The 21,013-nt window shown below is 35.5% G+C and overlaps 1 protein-coding gene across 1 annotated transcript in view; it reads left to right on the top strand.

Annotated features, from left to right (window-relative positions):
• Window positions 1-21,013, top strand: part of dnah9 (dynein, axonemal, heavy chain 9) — a 294,000-nt gene that overhangs the window by 27,106 nt on the left and 245,881 nt on the right. Inside the window, 3 exon segments of the mRNA XM_028475526.1 lie at window positions 11,543-11,669; window positions 12,642-12,788; window positions 15,257-15,365. Of these exon segments, the coding sequence (XP_028331327.1) occupies window positions 11,543-11,669; window positions 12,642-12,788; window positions 15,257-15,365 (383 nt within the window).

Here is a 21,013-nt window from a genome sequence, read left to right as displayed (position 1 = left end):
GAACAGAAACAAGCTCAAACTACCGACTGTAAATATTTAATTTATCCTCAATAGAATCATGTTCTCCAGTGAGTCGTGCTTTTCACAAGCAGCAGAAGAGGTTGTTGGTTTGAGTCTTTTTACGTTGTGATGTCATCTTAGAAGGTCATAAAAGCTACAAGCTCATTTTAAAATGTAAGCAGTAGAAAGTACACACATTTGTTTAAAATAGTAAGGAGTAAAAGTTAAAAGGTGCCAAAAAATAAATACTCAAGTAAAGTACAGATACCAGAAAAAGTACTTAAGTACAGTAAGGAAGTATTGGTTCTTGGTTCTTCGTCACCTCTGGTTGAAACAAGGCCGTGTTTTATTTGAGCGTAGGATGAGAATCACATCAGCTCCGTCTCTGACACTTTTCTCTCCTCTAATTTCATTCCTGCTCTGTTTGTAAACTCTAGATTTTGTTAGCATAGTGTGTAACATTTACCGAGCTAGCCCGTGTGGAATAACATGTAGACATGATTTATGTTCTCATTACCGTCACGCTAGCCAGCAGATTATTATTTCACCACACTCCCATAATCCCATTTGATCCGACGGGAGGGAAACGCAGCCATGTGAGGACGTCAGTGGGAAATAGTTCTTTTTTTTTCTTTCTTTTAAAGAAATCTAACAAAAATCCAGGAGAAATAAAAGCCTTCATTCATGGTTGGGCTCAAATTATAATTATACTCACCTAATTGATAATTAATTACAATTATAATGTAATTATGACTGTAATCATAATCTAAACAAAATATTGCTGTTGTAATCATAATTGAATTGTAATTTAGTTCAGATAATTTACTTTGTTCAAAGATTGTTCAAAAAGTCTTTCTCTAGTTTTTTTTTTGGGGGGGGGGGGATTTTAGTTCTCCCAGCTTTATTATTATTTGTATCATTATTTGTTTTTATTAGTATTACTAATACAATTTTTTATTTTGTATTCATCTATTTGTATTATCATTTTTTCATATTTTTTGTATTTTATTTGTAAATATTATTTTATTAGTATTTATTTGGATTCATTTTAAAAATCTATGTATTTTACAGCTGCACTTCGGTGCCTGGAGGAGTGGGGGGCTCAGCCTGGAGGAGTGGGGGGCTCAGCCTGGAGGAGTGGGGGGCTCAGCCTGGAGGAGTGGGGGGCTCAGCCTGGAGGAGTGGGGGGCTCAGCCTGGAGGAGTGGGAGGGTTTGGGGTGTTGGGAAAATTCTATAAAACAGTCATTTACAATTTAATGAAACACAAACCTGTAATTATTAAAATATGTTTTAGATCAACTTTTCCTACAACCTGTCACTTCTTTTTAGGATCATTTTACCATTAAAAATAAATATAAATCTATGTGTATAGTGACAGTAAAAAGGCTCACACGCCCACTCCATAAATATTAATACCAATATATTCATTGATTATGAATCCTAACACGGTGATCAATAGATGACAAACTAATTAGATGATAGATAATATTTATGTGTGTATTTTACAGCTGATTTAAGACATGGGACAAACTGATCTGTTAGCATTAGACATGCTAACAGAAAGCTAACACAAGAGGAATGTTACGTTTAATAAGGTTTATTTATTAAAGGATCAGTAATTCACAATAATTGGAATTGACTTTTAGGGGGAAAATAATAGTTTAATTTAATTGTAATCAGTAAAAATGCTGGTCATCGTCACCATAAGTGAGTTGTAATTGAACATGGATAAATAAAGACGTAATAGTAATTAAAAAATGTGTTGAGTTGTAAATGAAAATGGATAATTGACCCCAACCCTGCTAGTAGATCTGAACTATGGTTGATATAATAATAATAATAATAATAATAACTAGAACTGCAAGCAGTTATGAAAGGGGGCCAAGCCTTCCCGCGTGACTCGGCCCCCAGGTTTTGCGGAGCCCTTGGAAGTACGTCACGAAGGATGACGGACTCGGGGCGAGCGTCAGAACACAGGCCAACGTGCCATTCGCTGTGAACAGGTGGATATGAAGTTTTGGAAGATGTGATTTAAAGTGTGTGAAAGTTACAGGCCAAAATGTGTTTGCACCCATTATAGCGCCACCTAGTGGTGCACTTTTTGGTATGGGTGATCTGTGTGCTCTTCTATAGTTACCCTGTAAATTTCACATCCCTCAGCATAATACTTCAGCTGAAATAAAGGTTTGTTTATTTATATGTTATGTAGTAATATGCCACGCCCACTTTGACCATTCACGATTAACTTTGGGACACGGTCCCAGGAGAGACCCAAGGTCATATCCACCAAAATTGGTAAAAATCAGTGTGCCATTTAAGAGATATAAATCTCTCATAATTGCAGTGCCCCCTAGAGGCCTAATTTATTTTAATTTGGCTCATACCCCCACAGTCACATGGCAACCAAGGATCTCAGATTTGGTGTTGTTAGCATTTATTTTGAGCAAGATATGCAACAGTTTGCGTTTTTTAAGCTAGCAAGAAAACTTTACTCGTTATTTTTTGCACATATTTTGCCTGAACAAATTTTTTTGCTGAACTTTAGATCAGGTCCAACTGAAGACTCTACGTGCCAAGTTTCACGCTGATCAGACAAAACCCAAAGATGAATTTGAAAAAGTAGGTTTTTGATATGTCGTGACTTACAAAGAGCAATATGCTGTGGGAGTGGGCGTGGCCTATGTCAGAAGATGCGACTCTATGTAGGGAACATGTAGATATGAATTTTATGAAGATGTGAAAGTTAAAGGCCAAAATGTTTTTGCCATTATAGCGCCACCTAGTGGGGCAATTTTTGGTACGAGTGGTCTGTGTGGTCTTCTATATCTACCCTGTAAATTTGACTGTCCTCAACATAATAATTCAGCAGAAATAAATGTTTATTTATTTATGTGGTATGATGTAGTAAGCCACGCCCACTTTGACCAATCACAAATAACGTTGAGATATCGCCTCAGGAGGGACTGAAGATCATACCCTCCAAATTTGGTAAATATTGGTCTTGCCATTTAAGATATATAAATATTCTTTATTTGTAGCGCCCCCTAGTGGTCTACATCATTCACATTTGGTGCATGCACCCACAGTCTCATGGCAACCAAGGATCTCAGATTTGGTGTTGTTAGCTTTTAATTTGACCGAGATATGCGCCAGTTTGCGTTTTCATAGCGAGCTAGAAAACTTTACTCGTTAATAATTTGCGCATATTTGGCCCGAACAAAATAGTTTTCTCAAATTTAGATCACGTCCAACTGAAGACTCTACGTGCCAAGTTTCACGCTGATTGGACAAAACCCCAAGGAGGAGTTTGAAAAAGTAGGTTTTCCAGTTTTTGCAATTTTGCTCCGAGAAAAGTTTCGGCGGAATTGGGCGTGGCCTAGCCCAGGTGATTCAGTGCTATTCAAGGAATCTGTGGATATGAAGGTTTTAAATTTGCAACAAACGGTGTGGGAGATATTGGCCAAAACGCGTTGACCTTTGTTATAGCGCCACCTGCTGGCGAACATATGTGAATTTTTGCGTCCAAGGTCCCCTGGGGGTTTTGGACCCACCCACCAAAGGGCACCGCCCGACCTAGCACGGTTTATTCTGCAGCACCACTTTTACCTAAGGAAAAAATAAAAGGTAACCATAATAATCGGAACGATTACAATAGGGTTGCTAGCACTGCTGGTCCGAGGAACCGTGTATGTAAGCATACGTGGCCCCGCAGGCTTGGCCCCCTAATAATAATAATAATAATAATAAAATCACTGATTTACACAGAGAACTATTGATAAATTATAAACATGTGTCTCATTGTGTAGCGTGCTGTAAACCTTCAAATGTTTATTTAATGCTAACTCAGCGTGCTAGCATGTGACTGTGTGTGTTTATGTAAACATTTATCTGCTACTTTCTATTTTTCTAACGTATTTCACCTGAATCCCAGGTGTGTGAGCATCGTAGCATGCTACGCTCATTAGCTTAAGATGCTAATGTGTTGGTAAACGGGAGTTATTTCCAGGTGTGAGTGGCTAAGTGAAACACCTGTGTGGCCTTCACATCTGGATGAATAAACATCAGATGTTTAATGAGGTCTGCGTAGCACTCAGATATGAATATGAAGCTTTGCTACTTTACATCATTTTATGGAATCATAAACAAGTGTTGTCATTAGTACTGACATTATTGTTTATTATAGTTTAACCAGCTGGAACGCTACGACCACCTGCCCATTAGTGTGTAAAGTAACCCAATGAGGGTGTGCTGTGGTGTCCGACAACAAGATGTTAGCGACAGATCCTCAGAATCAGGAATATGTGTTTAGTAATAAATGTCTTTATTAATTCCACTACATTTCTGTAAACTACACTGTTCATTTGATAAATTGATATAAAAGCAGTATTTTTTACGTGTCATATCTGCTCTAGTTCACACATTTCAACTAATGTAGGGCCCTATCTTTTTGATTTTTATTCTCTTTTATTTTTTTTCTCCAATTTCTCTGTTTTTGCATTAATTTTTAAAATTAATTTGCTTTTTTTTAACGAAACATTTAAAAAAATAATTTAGAAAATATTAGTTTTTAGCTTCCGTGAAGAAACAATAAATACTAATGAAAAAAAGAAAAGAATAATTAAACAAAAATGTATGTCACAAATAAAAATGTGATTTAAAATAATGAGTAAGATACAATTAAAATATAGATATAAGTTGTATAGACATGGATTATTAATATTCTGTCATATAAAGATGTATGAGAGCAGCATTAATATCACCATATTTCCCCTCAGGGATCAATGATTTACTGAATCTGATCAGGTTTTGATTAACTTAATTTAAATCAACTTGATTTAAAACAACTTGATTTAAATGAACTTGATTTAAATGAACTTATATTAAATGAACTTATATTAAATGAGTTTAGATGGTGTTTGAAGTGGCCAGGACGCAGAAACGTTTCCCCATAACAAACGTTCTTTGCCTCACGATGACATCGTTTCTTCCACATTCTATTTCTACGTTCAACAGTTGATTCTGTCTTCATTGGTTGAATCTTTTAACGTTCTGTTTATAGATTTTATCAATGGTCCACACACTTCTGTCTGCAAAAAATTACTTAATTTTCACCAATTGTTCTGTGATTACACACAGAGCAATTTGTTCATAATGAATATGTTTTAAAAATGGTTTTTATGTTACAAGTTAAAAACTAATAAATAATAAATTATTATTAGACACAGAGCCAATCTACAATATTTTAGATATTCATCAGTGGTGAAATAACCCAAAGTTTGAGTCCAAAATAAAAGTCACATAAATAGAAATAGTTTTATTCCCCAATAAACAGTAACATTTATACTATAAACTAAAACAGATCAGATTATTTATTACATTTCCACATGTCGTTATGGAACAATGAAAATAGTAAAAAAAAACAGTATATTGTTCATATTTCCAGAGCATGTGAGTGTAGAACCAATGCATATCTGTGACTAATCATTAGTGATGTGAACAGTCTATGTTCATAGCTCTGAGCTGATCACATTACAGGGAGCTGAGACATATGCTAAGTAGTTTACTGAAGACCCAAACATGTTCCAGACCCAAACACACACTGACTTAGTGACTATTTAGAGGAGCTGACATGTCCACCAGATAGGATGTATAGCAGATCTATTTCTATATTCTGAGAGAGTGGGTGGAGCTTATTACTATACCATATTTACCTTTATATGTGATGAGTTACAGATATATTGGAAGATGAACATGGAAGAAAAATAGGGACACACCCCCTCACTATATTATCCATATCTATAAAGTATTGATCAGATCAAACTAAACATTTACAGTGTGAATATTGAATAATTTGGAAACAATTGGAAAAAAAAAAAATATATATATATATATATAGATATATATACATAAATTTTGAGACTAAAAATGTGTTGAAATGACCTGTAATCAAAGATGATTATGGATTTTTGACCAAATGATGCCAAAAAACGTACATACTGCAGCTTTAAGTAAGCTCGCCTTTTTTAAACCTAGCACACTAGGGGGACAGTATAAAGAGGACTACATTAAGCTATAACGAGTTGTCTTTTATTGTTTTCTGATTGATCACTTTTTTGCCAACATGGGCATATAACGTTCAACATTACCTGTACATGTCATTCATCATGTAATAGATTCTATATTTATTTGTTTCAGATGACATCACACTGATGATTTAGTGACATTGAAACCAGTTGTGTAAGATTACAGAGCATTGTATGAACAAACACATTAAAGCTGTTTAACCCAACAATAACCTGTACTTATCACTTATTGATCAAGTGGTGCATGCAGGGATCAATAGTGTGTGAGAGCTTTACAGTTAGTGATGAAGATCAGTTCATCATGAGAAACAGACTCAGACAATCCAACAGAGTGTGTGTGCGTGTGTGTGTGCGTGTGTGTCCTATAGTGTTAATGTGATGATGATGAACAACACATCACAGTCCTTGTTATGTTGTCTCCGACGCTGCACGCCATCATTATACATATTGTTGAGTGAGAAACAAGCCGCGCCCCCTCACTCATTTACCCCCCCCACACACACACACACACACACACACACACACACACACACACTCATTACCCCCACAGACACAATGCAGTGTGATTTATGGCTACGACTGAACTGTTTGATTGTCTCTGTGTCTGCAGTGACTCTATCAGGAAATGAAGCTCACAGCACAAATCCAATAAGCAACACACACACACACACACACACACACACACACACACACACACACACACACACACACACACACACACCACACACACACACACACACACACAAGTCTTCATCATAATCAGAACAATTTAAAGATGATACAGCTATAGCCATACAGAGGCCTGATGTATTGTCTGCTCCCAACACACACACACACACACACACACACACACACACACACACACACACTGAGCCTTTGTTAATGACAGAGTAATTGAGTAAATCATTCAATCATTAGTCTTTTAGTTGCTCGTTTTGTGGCTTTGTTAATTTTCTGTGTTCGTTAAATTAAATGAGTGTTCTCGCCTGCCTGTAAAAATATATATTTATATATCAGTACTGTTAGTTTATTGAATTTGTGCTCAAGTACAAGTAAAAAGTAGCTGAATTAAATAGTACTAATAGTAAAAGTTATTAGTTAGTTTAGTTTATTGTTGGTAATAAATCTTGGTACGTGTCCCTTACATACAGTAAACATCTCATGTAGAAACTCTTAAAGGAAGAAACACAATCTATCATAATTAGAACTTAATTTATTTATTTTCCACAAAGGCATCTGTAGAAAATATAATGTGCAATTATTTTTGAATAAAATAACACCAATTAATTCAATTCAACATAAATAAGTGATCAGTATCTAAGTATCGATACATTACGTTTAATCTGATTGGTCGGTTATGATGTAATACATTACGTTTAATGCATTTTTTTGTAGTTTCACAATGTCTGTTGATCATTTTAAAATAAAAATAATTTACTCCGTAATAGTGTAAAAATGTAACAAATTATTGTATTTCATTTAAAACATATTTAAAGTAAAATTTCTGATTTAGAAAAATACTCAAAAAAAAAGACAAGTTCCCACAAAAGCAACTCACTTACAGTAATCTGAGTACTGAGTAATCTGTTACTTTCACCTCTGCTGTAAAAGTGTAACATGATGTAACCAGTGACATACAGTCAGGGGAGGCGGAGCCTCAGCTGACATCATGTATAATACTAACAATTATCAGATAAAGTTCACCTGTCACTAGCTGCTCTATAAATGTATTTTCTGTATGATTTAAGTTTTCTTTATAAACAGAGTGGGAGGAGTTAAAGGGCAGCTTCACCTGTGACATCACTCAGTCAGCAATGGATCAGCCAATCAGAGCAGCCTGTTTTTTTCTCTTTATATCACTAATCAACATGTTTGATTAGTCATTTACTGACACAGTGTTACTGATAGATCAATATTTATTATTATTTATCAATAAATGCTTAGTGTGAGTCAGACAGTACCAGGACTCACAGACAGGGGGCAGTGTTCAGCACTAAGGAGAGATCAGCTCCACAAATACATTTTATTAAAAACGTTTTTGATATCATGAAATATCTTGTTTTTTTTGCTATTGTTAAAACATATTAAACAATAATCAAAACCTTTCAAAACAATTGAATGTTTTTAACCTCTTCAATCCCAACAGACCCGCCGGCGGGGGCAGCTTCAGCCTACGTGAAACTACAGGCTGAGCTGAATCCACTGATATACAGGTTGATTATGTTACGTACAAAAACAACGCCACAAAATCAGAAAATACACAGTGGAAAAAGTCATCAATGATGATAAATTATGTCATTCCTTTGTTGTTTCTTACTCCATATCTTGGAACAAGATGGCGCCAGCATGTACCGTCTGCCCGCTCTGCTTGAACTTTTGTTTGTAGCCGCACTGATCGGTTTTCTGTGCAAAGACATCACTGTGCTGATAGTTTACAACCGTCAGGAACTTATTCTTCTTAATCGTTCACATGATGTATGTCTGGGCTTCAACTCTAAGGATCAAACATCCAGACTTCCTCCTCACTTGGCGTCAGTACCTGACTTCCTGCTGCGCTCACCTGTCCTCCGGAGGAAGCGTGTTAAAAAACGGGGTAAACGTGGTGGAGTCCTGTTGAGGATAAAGGCGTTCTGGAGGTCAAACCCTGGGACTGACCCTGGATGCCAGTTAACATATGGATTACGGTGGATTCAGCCCGTGGCTCCAGTGCGTCTGGTCTCCGGCTTGCGTCACCTGCCGCTCGAAGCGCCGCTCCGCTGATGCCGTCACCGACATCGGGGTGTGGATCTCGGGTGGCTTCGTCCGCTGCGCCGCAGCTCTACACAGGCCGACGAGGAAGTGACTCTACGCCTCGGCTTGCAGAATGCTAGATCGCTAGCCAACAAATGTCACCTCCTGAAGGACCTTTTTATGTTCCGCGGATTGGATCTGATGTTCATTACGGAGACATGGCAACGGGAAGATGACTACGTTCATCTTAATAAAGTATTGATGAATTACATGGATGATCTTGGAATAGGAGACGTATGGAGACTGAACAATCCAACTAAAAAAGAATACACCTTCTTCTCCCCTGTGCATAAATCCTTCTCCCGAACTGACTTTTTTCTCTCAAATAAATCCATTGCACATAAGATTTCCTCTAAAATACATCCTATAATCATTAGCGATCATGCCCCGATATCTCTCACCCTGAAGTGTGACTCTAATCAGAAAGTATCCTCTCTGTGGCGCTTTAATACTTCATTACTTAATGACAGCGAATTTGGTAAAATGATAAGAAAAGAATGGGAGGACTTTCTATTAACAAACCATTCTCTGGAAGTGTCACCGTCCTTACTCTGGGAAACAGGCAAGGCTGTCATCAGAGGGAAGATTATATCATACTCTTCTTATAAGAAAAAACAGGAACAGATAGCAGAAAAAACCATTGAAGAAAAAATTAAGAAACTTACAGAAGAATACGCAGCTAACCCGTCTGAACTTTTATGGAAAAAACTCCAAAATACAAAACTTAATCTGGACATAATTTTATCTAAAAAAACGGATTTTATTTTACAGCAATTACGATACAAAAACTTTGACTACAACAATAAATCAGGCAAATATTTAGCAAATCAGCTTAAACACAACAAAGAAAACTATTTCATAGCGGCAATCTCTGATAATTCAGGTCAAACTTTAAACTTACCTCAGGACATTAATAAGGTTTTTCATGATTATTATCAAAACTTATACTCTTCAAATTTAAACCCTGACCCTGAAGATATAAAACCTTCCTCAATAACTTAAACCTACTACAGTTCACCATAGATCAGAAAACCACCTTAGACTCACCATTAACCTTACAAGAACTACAAAATGCTTTAGACAGCATGTCAACAGGCAAAGCACCAGGTCCAGATGGGTTCCCTGATGAATTCCTAAAACACTTCTGGTCAATGCTGGCTCTGCTCTTTTTCAGAGTAGTAACAGAGATTAAAAATAAAGGTCATGTAGGAGGTCACATGAATACAGCAAACATTAAATTATTACTTAAACCAGACAAAAACCCCATGTTACCGTCAAGTTACCGTCCCATCTCACTTATTAACACAGACATAAAAATTATTTCCAAAGCACTCACTTCCAGGTTAGAGAAAGTAGTACAGTCAATTATATACCAAGACCAGACAGGATTTATTAAAAATAGACACTCCACAGACAATGTGAGAAGACTGTTTAATCTGATCAACATGGCACAGAACTCTAAAAAGAAAACAATAATCTTGTCACTAGACACAGAAAAAGCATTAGATAGAATCAACTGGTCATTCCTCCTTACTGTCCTTGGCAAATTTGGCTTTGGAGAATCATTCATACAATGGATCTCCACCCTATACTTTAATATATCTCTAAAGTGAGGTATTTATTATCAAAATCAGATCTAGAACTGGTCATACACACATTTATATCATCTCGTATTGACTACTGTAATTCTGTTTTTACATGTTTTAATAAGTCGACCCTAAACAGACTCCAGATCGTTCAGAAGCTGCTGTCAGACTTTTAACTGGTGCTTCTAGAACATCCCACATCACCACCATTCTAGCTACTCTGCACTGGTTCTAGTTAAGTTTCACATAGAATATAAAATATTAGTTCTCACGTTCTGAGCATTACATGGTCAGGCCCCTAAATATATCTCAGACTTGTTGGACCCCTACTCATCAGGGCGATGCCTTCAGTCTTCAGGTCAGGGTCTCCTAAAGACCCCAAAAACTAAATGTAAAACCAGAGGAGACCTGGTGTTCCAGACTCTGGAATAACCTGCACCAGTCTCTCAGGGAGCTCAACTGTGTGGTCACTTTTAAAAACTGCTGAAGACTTTACTTTACAGTAAAGCTTTTAGTTACTGGATTTTAATTTTTATTTGTCCTTTAATGTTGCTGTTCTTACGATATTTATTCACTCTTGTTTTATTATTTTATTGTGTTGTACTTTTACCACAACTCTGTACAGCACTTTGTGATTTTATCTATAAAAAGCACTTTATAGAGCAGTTTATAAATAAACTACTTACTTACTTACTTACATATCTATATTATATCTATAAAGCAAGAAATGTCTGCGTGTGTGTGTGTTTATGGCGCAGTGTTTGTTTGACCTGAAACTTAATGAACATCTTCGACATAGCGAGTGTGTGTGTGCATGTGTCATTTTGGACTTATTTGGTGATTTCAAAGCATTTATTTTCATGTTTGTTTGACCGCTCACTGTTTAGATCGATTGACGGGACCCGGATGTTATGGTGGGCAATGGCTACGGCTGTGTTGAAAGCGAACGGCGGAAAATGCAAATGTAACCAGGGATACGGCATTATAAACGCTGATATTTTCACCACGTGCTATATAACCACCGTGGATGTAGACGCTGAACGCACACAGAGCCGTTTAGAGAGAGTGTCTGTGTTTTCCAGATACTCCACTTCCCTGTACCAGACCTGGGCGGAGGGCGTGTCCCACAGCTCCCAGAACAACCTGAGTTTACCATTGATCATCAGAGACTCGTCCACTCAGCTCATCTCTGTCAACTTCAGTCCACAGGTTCTCATGTTCAAACCCACAGAAGTCATGTGATGCTTTTACACTGACATTTATTAACTGTCAGCAGTGTTCATTAGTCTGATTATTTTCACAGTGTAACATTAACATGATATGATATAGTGCTAAATGCCAGGGGGTTACCAGGGGGTCACCAGGGCACAGCCAATCATCTGCTGTGGTTTAGAACCAATCAAATTAATGCAGAACTGTAAATGTAAAGCAAACTGTCCTGATCTAAATCACATACTAATATTTTACTGCTGAAGTTCACTGTTTTACCTTTTATACACACACGATTGGGCTCAATTACATTTTTTAGTCACAATTGTGCTCTCAATTATCCATGTTCAATTACAATTCAATTAAGATTACAATGAACAGCATTTTTTCCAATTACAATTAAATTACAATTGTATTTTTTTCCCCTCAGAAAGTCAATTACAAATATGTTCTCAATTACTAAGCCTTTAATAAATAACCTAACAAAAGTTGTGTTGGCTTTCTGTTAGCATCTCTAATGCTAACTGGTCTTAAATCAGCTGTAAAATACACTAACAACTAATATCTATCATATAATTTATTTCCTATTTATTGATTACCTTGTTATGATTCATAATCAATGATAATATAGGTTTAATATTGATGGTGTGGGTTTTATCTGTCAGTATAGCCCGAGATTTCATTTATTTTTTAAATGGTAAAATATGTGAAAGCTTGTTATGAAATATATTTTAATAATAATGAACTACATATGTGTAGAACTGTACATAGAATTGTAACATGGTTCAACAGTTTAGCGTTAAATTATATTTGACAAAATATCATTTTCATGGCACTTACAATTAAAATGTTGTAATTATGATTACGACAGCAACATTTATAATTACGGCATACTTGTAATTAATGATGAATTACGTGATTACAATTATAATTGATCCACACACATGAATATGTTGATGACTGTTTGTACAGTTATCGTCCGTGCTCAGAGAGGTGAAATACCTGCAGACTCAGCACACGCTGGTCATTCCTGAAACTGCAGTACAGCTTTACACCAGCAGGGAGCAGCTGAGACACTACGTGGATAACTTAGAGCTCACTGTGAGCCAATACAACAAGGTCAGTGATCACTGTACTAATAACTCATTAATACACATCCCAGACTACTTTAGAAAACATGTGTATCTCAGTTTATGGGCGTTCCCTTAATATTACTGTTACAAGTTGTAACAACAGAAATAAATAAAATATTATTTTATAAGCAAATTTGTATTTATATTTGTGTGTATTTATATATATGTACGTTATACACTCATATTTACTGAAATATCACATTTAGTTTTGTTCTTTGTGAAATAGTTGAAATGTATTAAATATAGAACCAGGACTAGATACATGTTATGTTTCCTTCAGCTTCTTCTCAAACATTGCTGGAATATGTTTTTTTTAGTGAGCAATGATTTCTTTATATTGGATTTTAATGTTTGACATTAATATATATTTATATAAATCCAAAGTGGAACATCTGTGTTTTTTCCCTAAAGGTTATAATGTATGTGTAGATTCAGTAAATAATTGTGTGTTTGTTATGAACTAATCTATAAAGAGAGAAACTGTTTCCTGAATATTAAAAAGATTCATAATGTGTTTTCTTTTGTTAACACATAATTGTGTTAACAAAAGAAAAGGTCGTTCTGGGGCGTTGTGTAGCTCAGTGGGTTGAGCGCCCGCCCCATGTACGGAGGCTGTAGTTCCTCACCTGCAGCGGGTCCAGGTTCGATTCCCGGCCTGGGACCCTTTCCTGCGTGTCATTCCCTGCTCTCTCTCACCCCCTTCCTGTCAAGCAACTGTCATATAAAGGCCACTAGAGCCAAAAAAATCCTTTAAAAAAAAAAAAAAAAAAAAAAAAGAAAAGGTCGTTCTGATCCACAAACAAACTATCTGTGTTCTATATAACACAGATCTATAATAGATCTGTTCAAAAAAGTGCACATTTTACTTATAATTTCTACTATTATTATTTTTATAAATGCATCACTTTATACAACTTCTTTTTTGCCTCTTTAAAAGCTTAACATAAAAACAAGTGTTTTCACCAGTAGTGTTGGGTTTTAGAACCAGATTCAACATCAGGAACAGGAAGTGGTTCCTCACATTTAGAACCTGTTTATCTAACAGTGACATCATCACTCAATGAGTGACTTAAAGTGACACTTTCAATAGTAATGTCTATATTCCTGTCTGCCACAGATACTAATATGAACTGTTCAGCAGGTTATTATACTGTATATACTACACTAGCATTAACATTTATAATATAAATAATTCACTATAAGGTCTTTCACAACTGCTTATGCAAATAAATATAAAAACTATTATTTAACAGTCACAGCTGTTGTAAGCAGACCCTCACTGAGTCATATTTAATGTCTACAATACAGACAACGAATAAAATAAAAATATAGCCTCAAGCAGCGATAAACGGCCCTCACCCTCACCGTGTCGCCCTCACCGTGTCGCCCTCACCGCGTCGCCTTTGCCGCGTCGCTTTCACCAAATTGTGCCGCCTTTGCCGCACTTTTATACAATGGCTCCGTATAGCTTTAGAAAAAAACTATCAAAATAAATAGTTATTTTTTTTACAGAGGCTATTAATGATTAATGACAAATAAAATCATCATATAACAATTTAACCTAAAATAAATCACATTGTACAATGACTCAGCACTTTCCTACTTCACCTCCTACAACATCTACAGACCATCAACTTTCCTCCACCTGTGACTAACCTTAAGTTTTAAATCCCTGGTAAGAAACTAAACCAACAAAAACACTATTTCTGGAAGAAAATACAGATTTTAATTGTGTGGGAACAGATTCATTTAACCACCAATGTACAGGTTAAATATGTATGTTTGATGTGTGGCAAGAAATGAGTAATTAGCATGTGTTGATCACATGATCATTTGTTATCATATTCATGTTCCTTTTTATAGACTTTCATATACATTAACTATAAAAAATCTTCTTTATAAACATTGTGTTCATGTAAACTGAGATGTGTAAGAATTTGAAGATGAAGATACTGTTTTATTTATTGATGTTATTTATTTTATTTTAAACTGTTTTTAAGTTTTAATTTACATGATCAATATAAATTAAATGAAATCAAACATTCTGTATAATTTTAATTGTATATAATTAAATTCACTGTATTTGAGAAGACAGGAGGACTTTAATCCTGGTCAGATGAGGTTAAATGGTTCCTTGTAAAGTAAAGGTTGCAGATCCCTGGACGAGATGATCTCCAGTGATTTTAGTGAAACGCTGTAGGAGGAGTGCGTTATAATACGTTTGCTCCATATTGAATTCTCTTCACTCTGTAGGGGGCGCAAACGCTTCAATGTCCATTTTTCTACATTGAGCTGGTTTAGGGACGGGAGTTGCTGGTTATATAATTAGAATATCATGAAAAAGTTTATTTATTTCAGTAATTCCATTAAAAAAGTGAAACTGTTTCACACACATACCACAGCACACCTCTGTCCATCACCTTTTTCACTGTCTATTGCTTCTTCTGGCTGCAGGTGATGAACTCATTGCTGGACGTAGAACTTCCTCTGGTCCAGGAACGACTCAGAGACATCAATGCTCAGCTCAGAGAGGCTGAGGAGAACCTGAACTGGACCAGCCAAGGTCTGAGCAACATATACACACATATACACACACACACACATATACACACACACACATACACGATGAATATATGAATATGATTATTTATTCCATCACTGACATGCAGGAGATTCAGTATCTGGACACATGTTAGAAAACATTCATTCACCATCACATGTGTCTGTACATGCTGCCGTAATGTAATAATAATAATAATAACATCCAATCAAAACTGAATCTTCACGAGTCGCTCTCTGATGGAAACATCCTGAAAAAGGAACGAGAAACTGTGGAAAATCCAAAATAAAGGCAAAACAGTTAAAATATTAAAGTTTCAGTACAGGGACATTTCTACTGTCCTGTTTGTTTTTATTACTCAGTAACACAAATGTTAAAACAAAGAACACAATGTGTAAACAACACAATAGAATTATAGGCAATGCAATGTTAAGCTACAAATACCTTCTCATTGCATCTGAATAATTGTAAATGGTAAACATGAATTTATTTAGATAATAGGTTACATTGCAGGCCTTGTTAACATTAAACATATATTTGAAGTTATAAGTTTCTAACCATGCATTCTTGGTGTTTTATATGTTCTCTTGTTTTTATGATGCTCCCATCTTGTCTCTCGCTCTAAATATCAATATTTAATTAACAGAAAACATGTACAGTGTTTCACGTTTGTTATACCTTTTAAATTATTATTTTAATTTGAGGTACAATTTGGCACCCCTCCAGCAGATGGCAACCTAGGCCCTGTATACAATAATGCTATATAATAATAATTGATAATGTTGACTATAGACGGGCGGTAATGCTGCTTGCCTTGGTCGCCAACCACCGTAAAATTACACAGAAGAATTAGAAATTTGCATCGAAGTGTCGTTTAATGTAAAAAGTGTCTCTTTACCCTTTACATTGTGAATAAAAAAATTTGCTACAGAAGATGAACCAACCTAAGTTCTCAAAAGTTTGGAACCACTTAATTGAAAACTTATACTACATAATATATATATATATATATATATATATATATATATATGTCAAAACATAATCATGAAAATAAGAAGCTTCTTCAGTCTGTCAGAGCATATCAACCAATGGCAGCTTTGCTTTGACTCCACAGAGCGTCATATAACATCATATAACGTCATATAATGTCATATAACATCATCTAATGTCATCTAATGTCATATAACATCATATTACGTCATATAACATCATCTAATGTCATCTAATGTCATATAACATCATATTACGTCATATAACATCATCTAATGTCATATAACATCATTTAACGTCATATAACATCATCTAATGTCATATAACATCATATAACGTCATATAACATCTAATGTCATCTAATGTCATATAACGTCATATAACATCATATAACATCATCTAACGTCATATAACGTCATATAACATCATCTAATGTCATCTAATGTCATCTAATGTCATATAACGTCATATAACGTCATATAACATCATCTAACGTCATATAACGTCATATAACGTCATATAACGTCATATAACATCATATAACGTCATATAACGTCATATAACATCTAATGTCATCTAATGTCATATAACGTCATATAACATCATATAATGTCATATAACATCTAATGTCATATAACGTCATATAACGTCATATAACATCATATAACGTCATATAACATCTAATGTCATCTAATGTCATATAACGTCATATAACGTCATATAACGTCATATAACGTCATATAACATCATATAACGTCATATAACATCTAATGTCATCTAATGTCATATAACGTCATATAACGTCATATAACATCATCTAATGTCATATAACATCATATAATGTCATATAACATCTAATGTCATCTAACGTCATATAACATCATATAACGTCATATAACGTCATCTAATGTCATATAACATCATATAATGTCATATAACATCTAATGTCATATAACGTCATATAACATCTAATGTCATATAACGTCATATAACATCATCTAACGTCATCTAACGTCATCTAACGTCATATAACATCATATAACGTCATCTAACGTCATATAACGTCATATAACGTCATATAACGTCATATAACGTCATATAACGTCATCTAACGTCATCTAACGTCATCTAACGTCATCTAACGTCATCTAACGTCATCTAACGTCATCTAACGTCATCTAACGTCATCTAACGTCATCTAACGTCATCTAACGTCATATAACGTCATCTAACGTCATCTAACGTCATCTAACGTCATCTAACGTCATCTAACGTCATCTAACGTCATATAACGTCATATAACGTCATATAACGTCATATAACATCATATAACGTCATATAACATCATATAATGTCATATAACGTCATCTAACCTCATATAACGTCATATAACGTCATATAACGTCATCTAACGTCATCTAACGTCATCTAACGTCATATAACGTCATATAACGTCATATAACATCATCTAATGTCATCTAATGTCATATAACGTCATATAACGTCATATAACGTCATATAACATCATCTAATGTCATATAACATCATCTAACGTCATCTAACTTCATATAACATCATATAACGTCATATAACGTCATATAACGTCATATAACGTCATATAACGTCATATAACGTCATATAACGTCATATAACGTCATATAACGTCATATAACGTCATATAACGTCATATAACGTCATATAACATCATCTAATGTCATATAACATCATATAACGTCATATAACATCATCTAATGTCATATAACATCATCTAATGTCATCTAATGTCATATAACGTCATAACATCATCTAACGTCATCTAACTTCATATAACGTCATCTAACGTCATCTAACTTCATATAACGTCATCTAACGTCATCTAACGTCATATAATGTCATATAACATCATCTAACGTCATCTAATGTCATATAACGTCATATAACGTCATGTAACGTCATGTAACGTCATGTAACGTCATCTAACTTCATATAACGTCATATAACGTCATCTAATGTCATATAACGTCATATAACATCATGTAACGTCATGTAACGTCATGTAACGTCATGTAACGTCATGTAACGTCATATAACGTCATATAACAGCCATTATGAGTCAAGATTACTTTAGGAAATAAAATCCAGCTCTTTTATCCAATCTGCATTAAACAATGTGTAGTGTTTTAGCATTTAGCTTGTGTCTTTCATCAGAGCCAGCCTGGATATGACATAGTGAGAACGTGGAGCTTTGTTTACATTTTTAACCAATGATAGACCAGCTATTTAGCGCTTTTTGCTGTAGCTTTAAAAGAAAGACAATAGTCACATGCAGAATAACTAATTTGCATATTTCAAAGAACAACAAATGATTTAATCTACAGGTGCTGGTCATATTATTAGAATATCAATAAAAAGTTGATTTATTTCAGTAATTCTATTCAAAAAGTGAAACTTGTATAATTTATACATTCATTTCACACAAACTGACATATTCCAAGTGTTTATTTTAATGTTGATTATTATAACTGACAACTAATGAAAACCCTAAATTAAATATCTCAGAAAATTAGAATATTATGGAGAGGTTGAATATTAAAGACACCTGGTGTTCTACAAAGGCCTTTAGATGTTCTCCAGTCTAGTTCTGTAGGTCTACACAATCACGGAGAAAACTGCTGACCTGACAGTTTTCCAAAAGACGTCCATTGACACCTTGAAGAAGGAGGACCAGACACAAAGGTCATGGCTAAAGAGGCTGGATGTTCACAGAGTCCAAACACATTCATAGAGAGGTGAAGGGAAGGAAAAGATGTGGTAGAAAAAAGTCTACAAACAATAGTGATAGCCACGCCCCCTGGAGAGGATTGTGAAACTAAACCCATTCAAACATGTGGAGGAGATTCACAAAGAGTGACTGTAGCTGGAGTCAGAGCTTCAAGAACCACCACGTACAGATGTATGTAAGACATGGTTTCAGCTGTAGCATTCCTGGTGTCAAGACACTGAACTAGAGACAGCGTCAGAAGCGTCTCGTCTGGGCTAAAGACAAAAAGGACTGGACTGCTGCTGAGTGGTCCAAAGTGATGTTCTCTGATCAAAGGACATTTAGCATGTTCTTTGGAGATCAAGGTCCCAGAGTCTGGAGGAAGAGAGGAGAGGAACAGAATCCACGTTGCTTGAGGTGGAGTGTAAAGTTTCCACAGTCAGTGATGGTTTGGGGTGCCATGTCATGTGCTGGTATTGGTCCACTGTGGTTCCTTAGGTCCAAGGTCAACGTAGACGTCTACCAGGAAGTTTTAGAGCACTTCATGCTTCCTGCTGCTGACCAACTTTATGGAGATGCACATTTCATTTTCTAACAGGACCTAACACCTGCACACAGTGCTAAAGCTACCAGTACCTGGTTTAAGGACCATGGTATCCCTGTTCTTGATTGGTCATCAAACTAACCTGACCTTCTCCACATAGAACATCTATGAGGTATTGTGAAGAGGAAGATGTGAGACACCAGACCCAACAATGTAGAAGAGCTGAAGGTCACTATCAGAACAACCTGGGCTCTCATAACACCTGATCAGTACCACAGACTGATCCACTCCATGCCACGCCCATTACTGCAGTAATTCAGACAAAACCAACTAAGTATTGAGTACATGATCATACTTTTCATCTTCATGCTTTTCATGATCATACTTTTCAGTTGGACAACATTCTACAAATCTTTTTTTGTATCAATCTTGTAATATTCTAATTTTCTGAGACTGAATATGAGGTTTTCATTAGTTGTCAGTTATAATCATCAAAATTAAAATAAATAAACACTTGAAATATATCAGTCTGTGTGTAATGAATACATATAATATACAAGTTTCACTTTTTGAATAGAATTACTGAAATAAATCAACTTTTTCATGATATTCTAATTATATGACCAGCACCTGTAGATGTTGTACAATATTTATTATCTACATTTATATCAAGAATTGTATTTCTTCAAATACATTTGGGAGAACTGTGTATGGTAGCAATGTCTCCTCCACTATTTACACACACACACACACACACACACACACAGACAGACAGACACACACACACACACAGAGACACACACACACACACACACACACACACACACACACAGATTGCTTCTTCCCACTCAGAGGATTTAAATGATTAACACTGCTCTGAAATGAAACGCGCATTAGAAGAAATTAATTACAGAGATTTGTTTCTACTTAGAGGCTAAAACATTGACAATACGTCTGTTTATTTTCTCAAGGACAAAAAGCAAAGTGACTCTAGCAGAGTGATGAGTCAGTCTTTGCTTTTCACTTTTTTAAAAGACTCAAACTAGTTTCAGGTTCCAGCAGCTGAATTAGATCATTTAGTAGCGTTTGACATCACATTGCCAACACTGACTGAGTCTGTTTCAGTGCTTAGGGTCTCACAGCAGCAGCTGTCATTCAAACTCTCACTGGTGTTAATCTGCTGAGTCACTTTATCCTCCTCCTCTGCTCTTCTAACTACAGGAACAGTGCATTTATAATGATAATCATTTGTTTTCTCCATCCGCTGCGTCTCATTGTGTTCCACACACGTCAGATCAGTGATACAAGGCGATATAAAAGGTTCACCAAAACGTCCAACCACATGTCGTGCTGACA

Source organism: Gouania willdenowi, chromosome 19 (assembly GCF_900634775.1).
Source record: "Gouania willdenowi chromosome 19, fGouWil2.1, whole genome shotgun sequence".
NCBI classification, from domain to species: domain Eukaryota; kingdom Metazoa; phylum Chordata; class Actinopteri; order Blenniiformes; family Gobiesocidae; genus Gouania; species Gouania willdenowi.
This window is presented reverse-complemented; position numbering and strand designations above follow the sequence as displayed.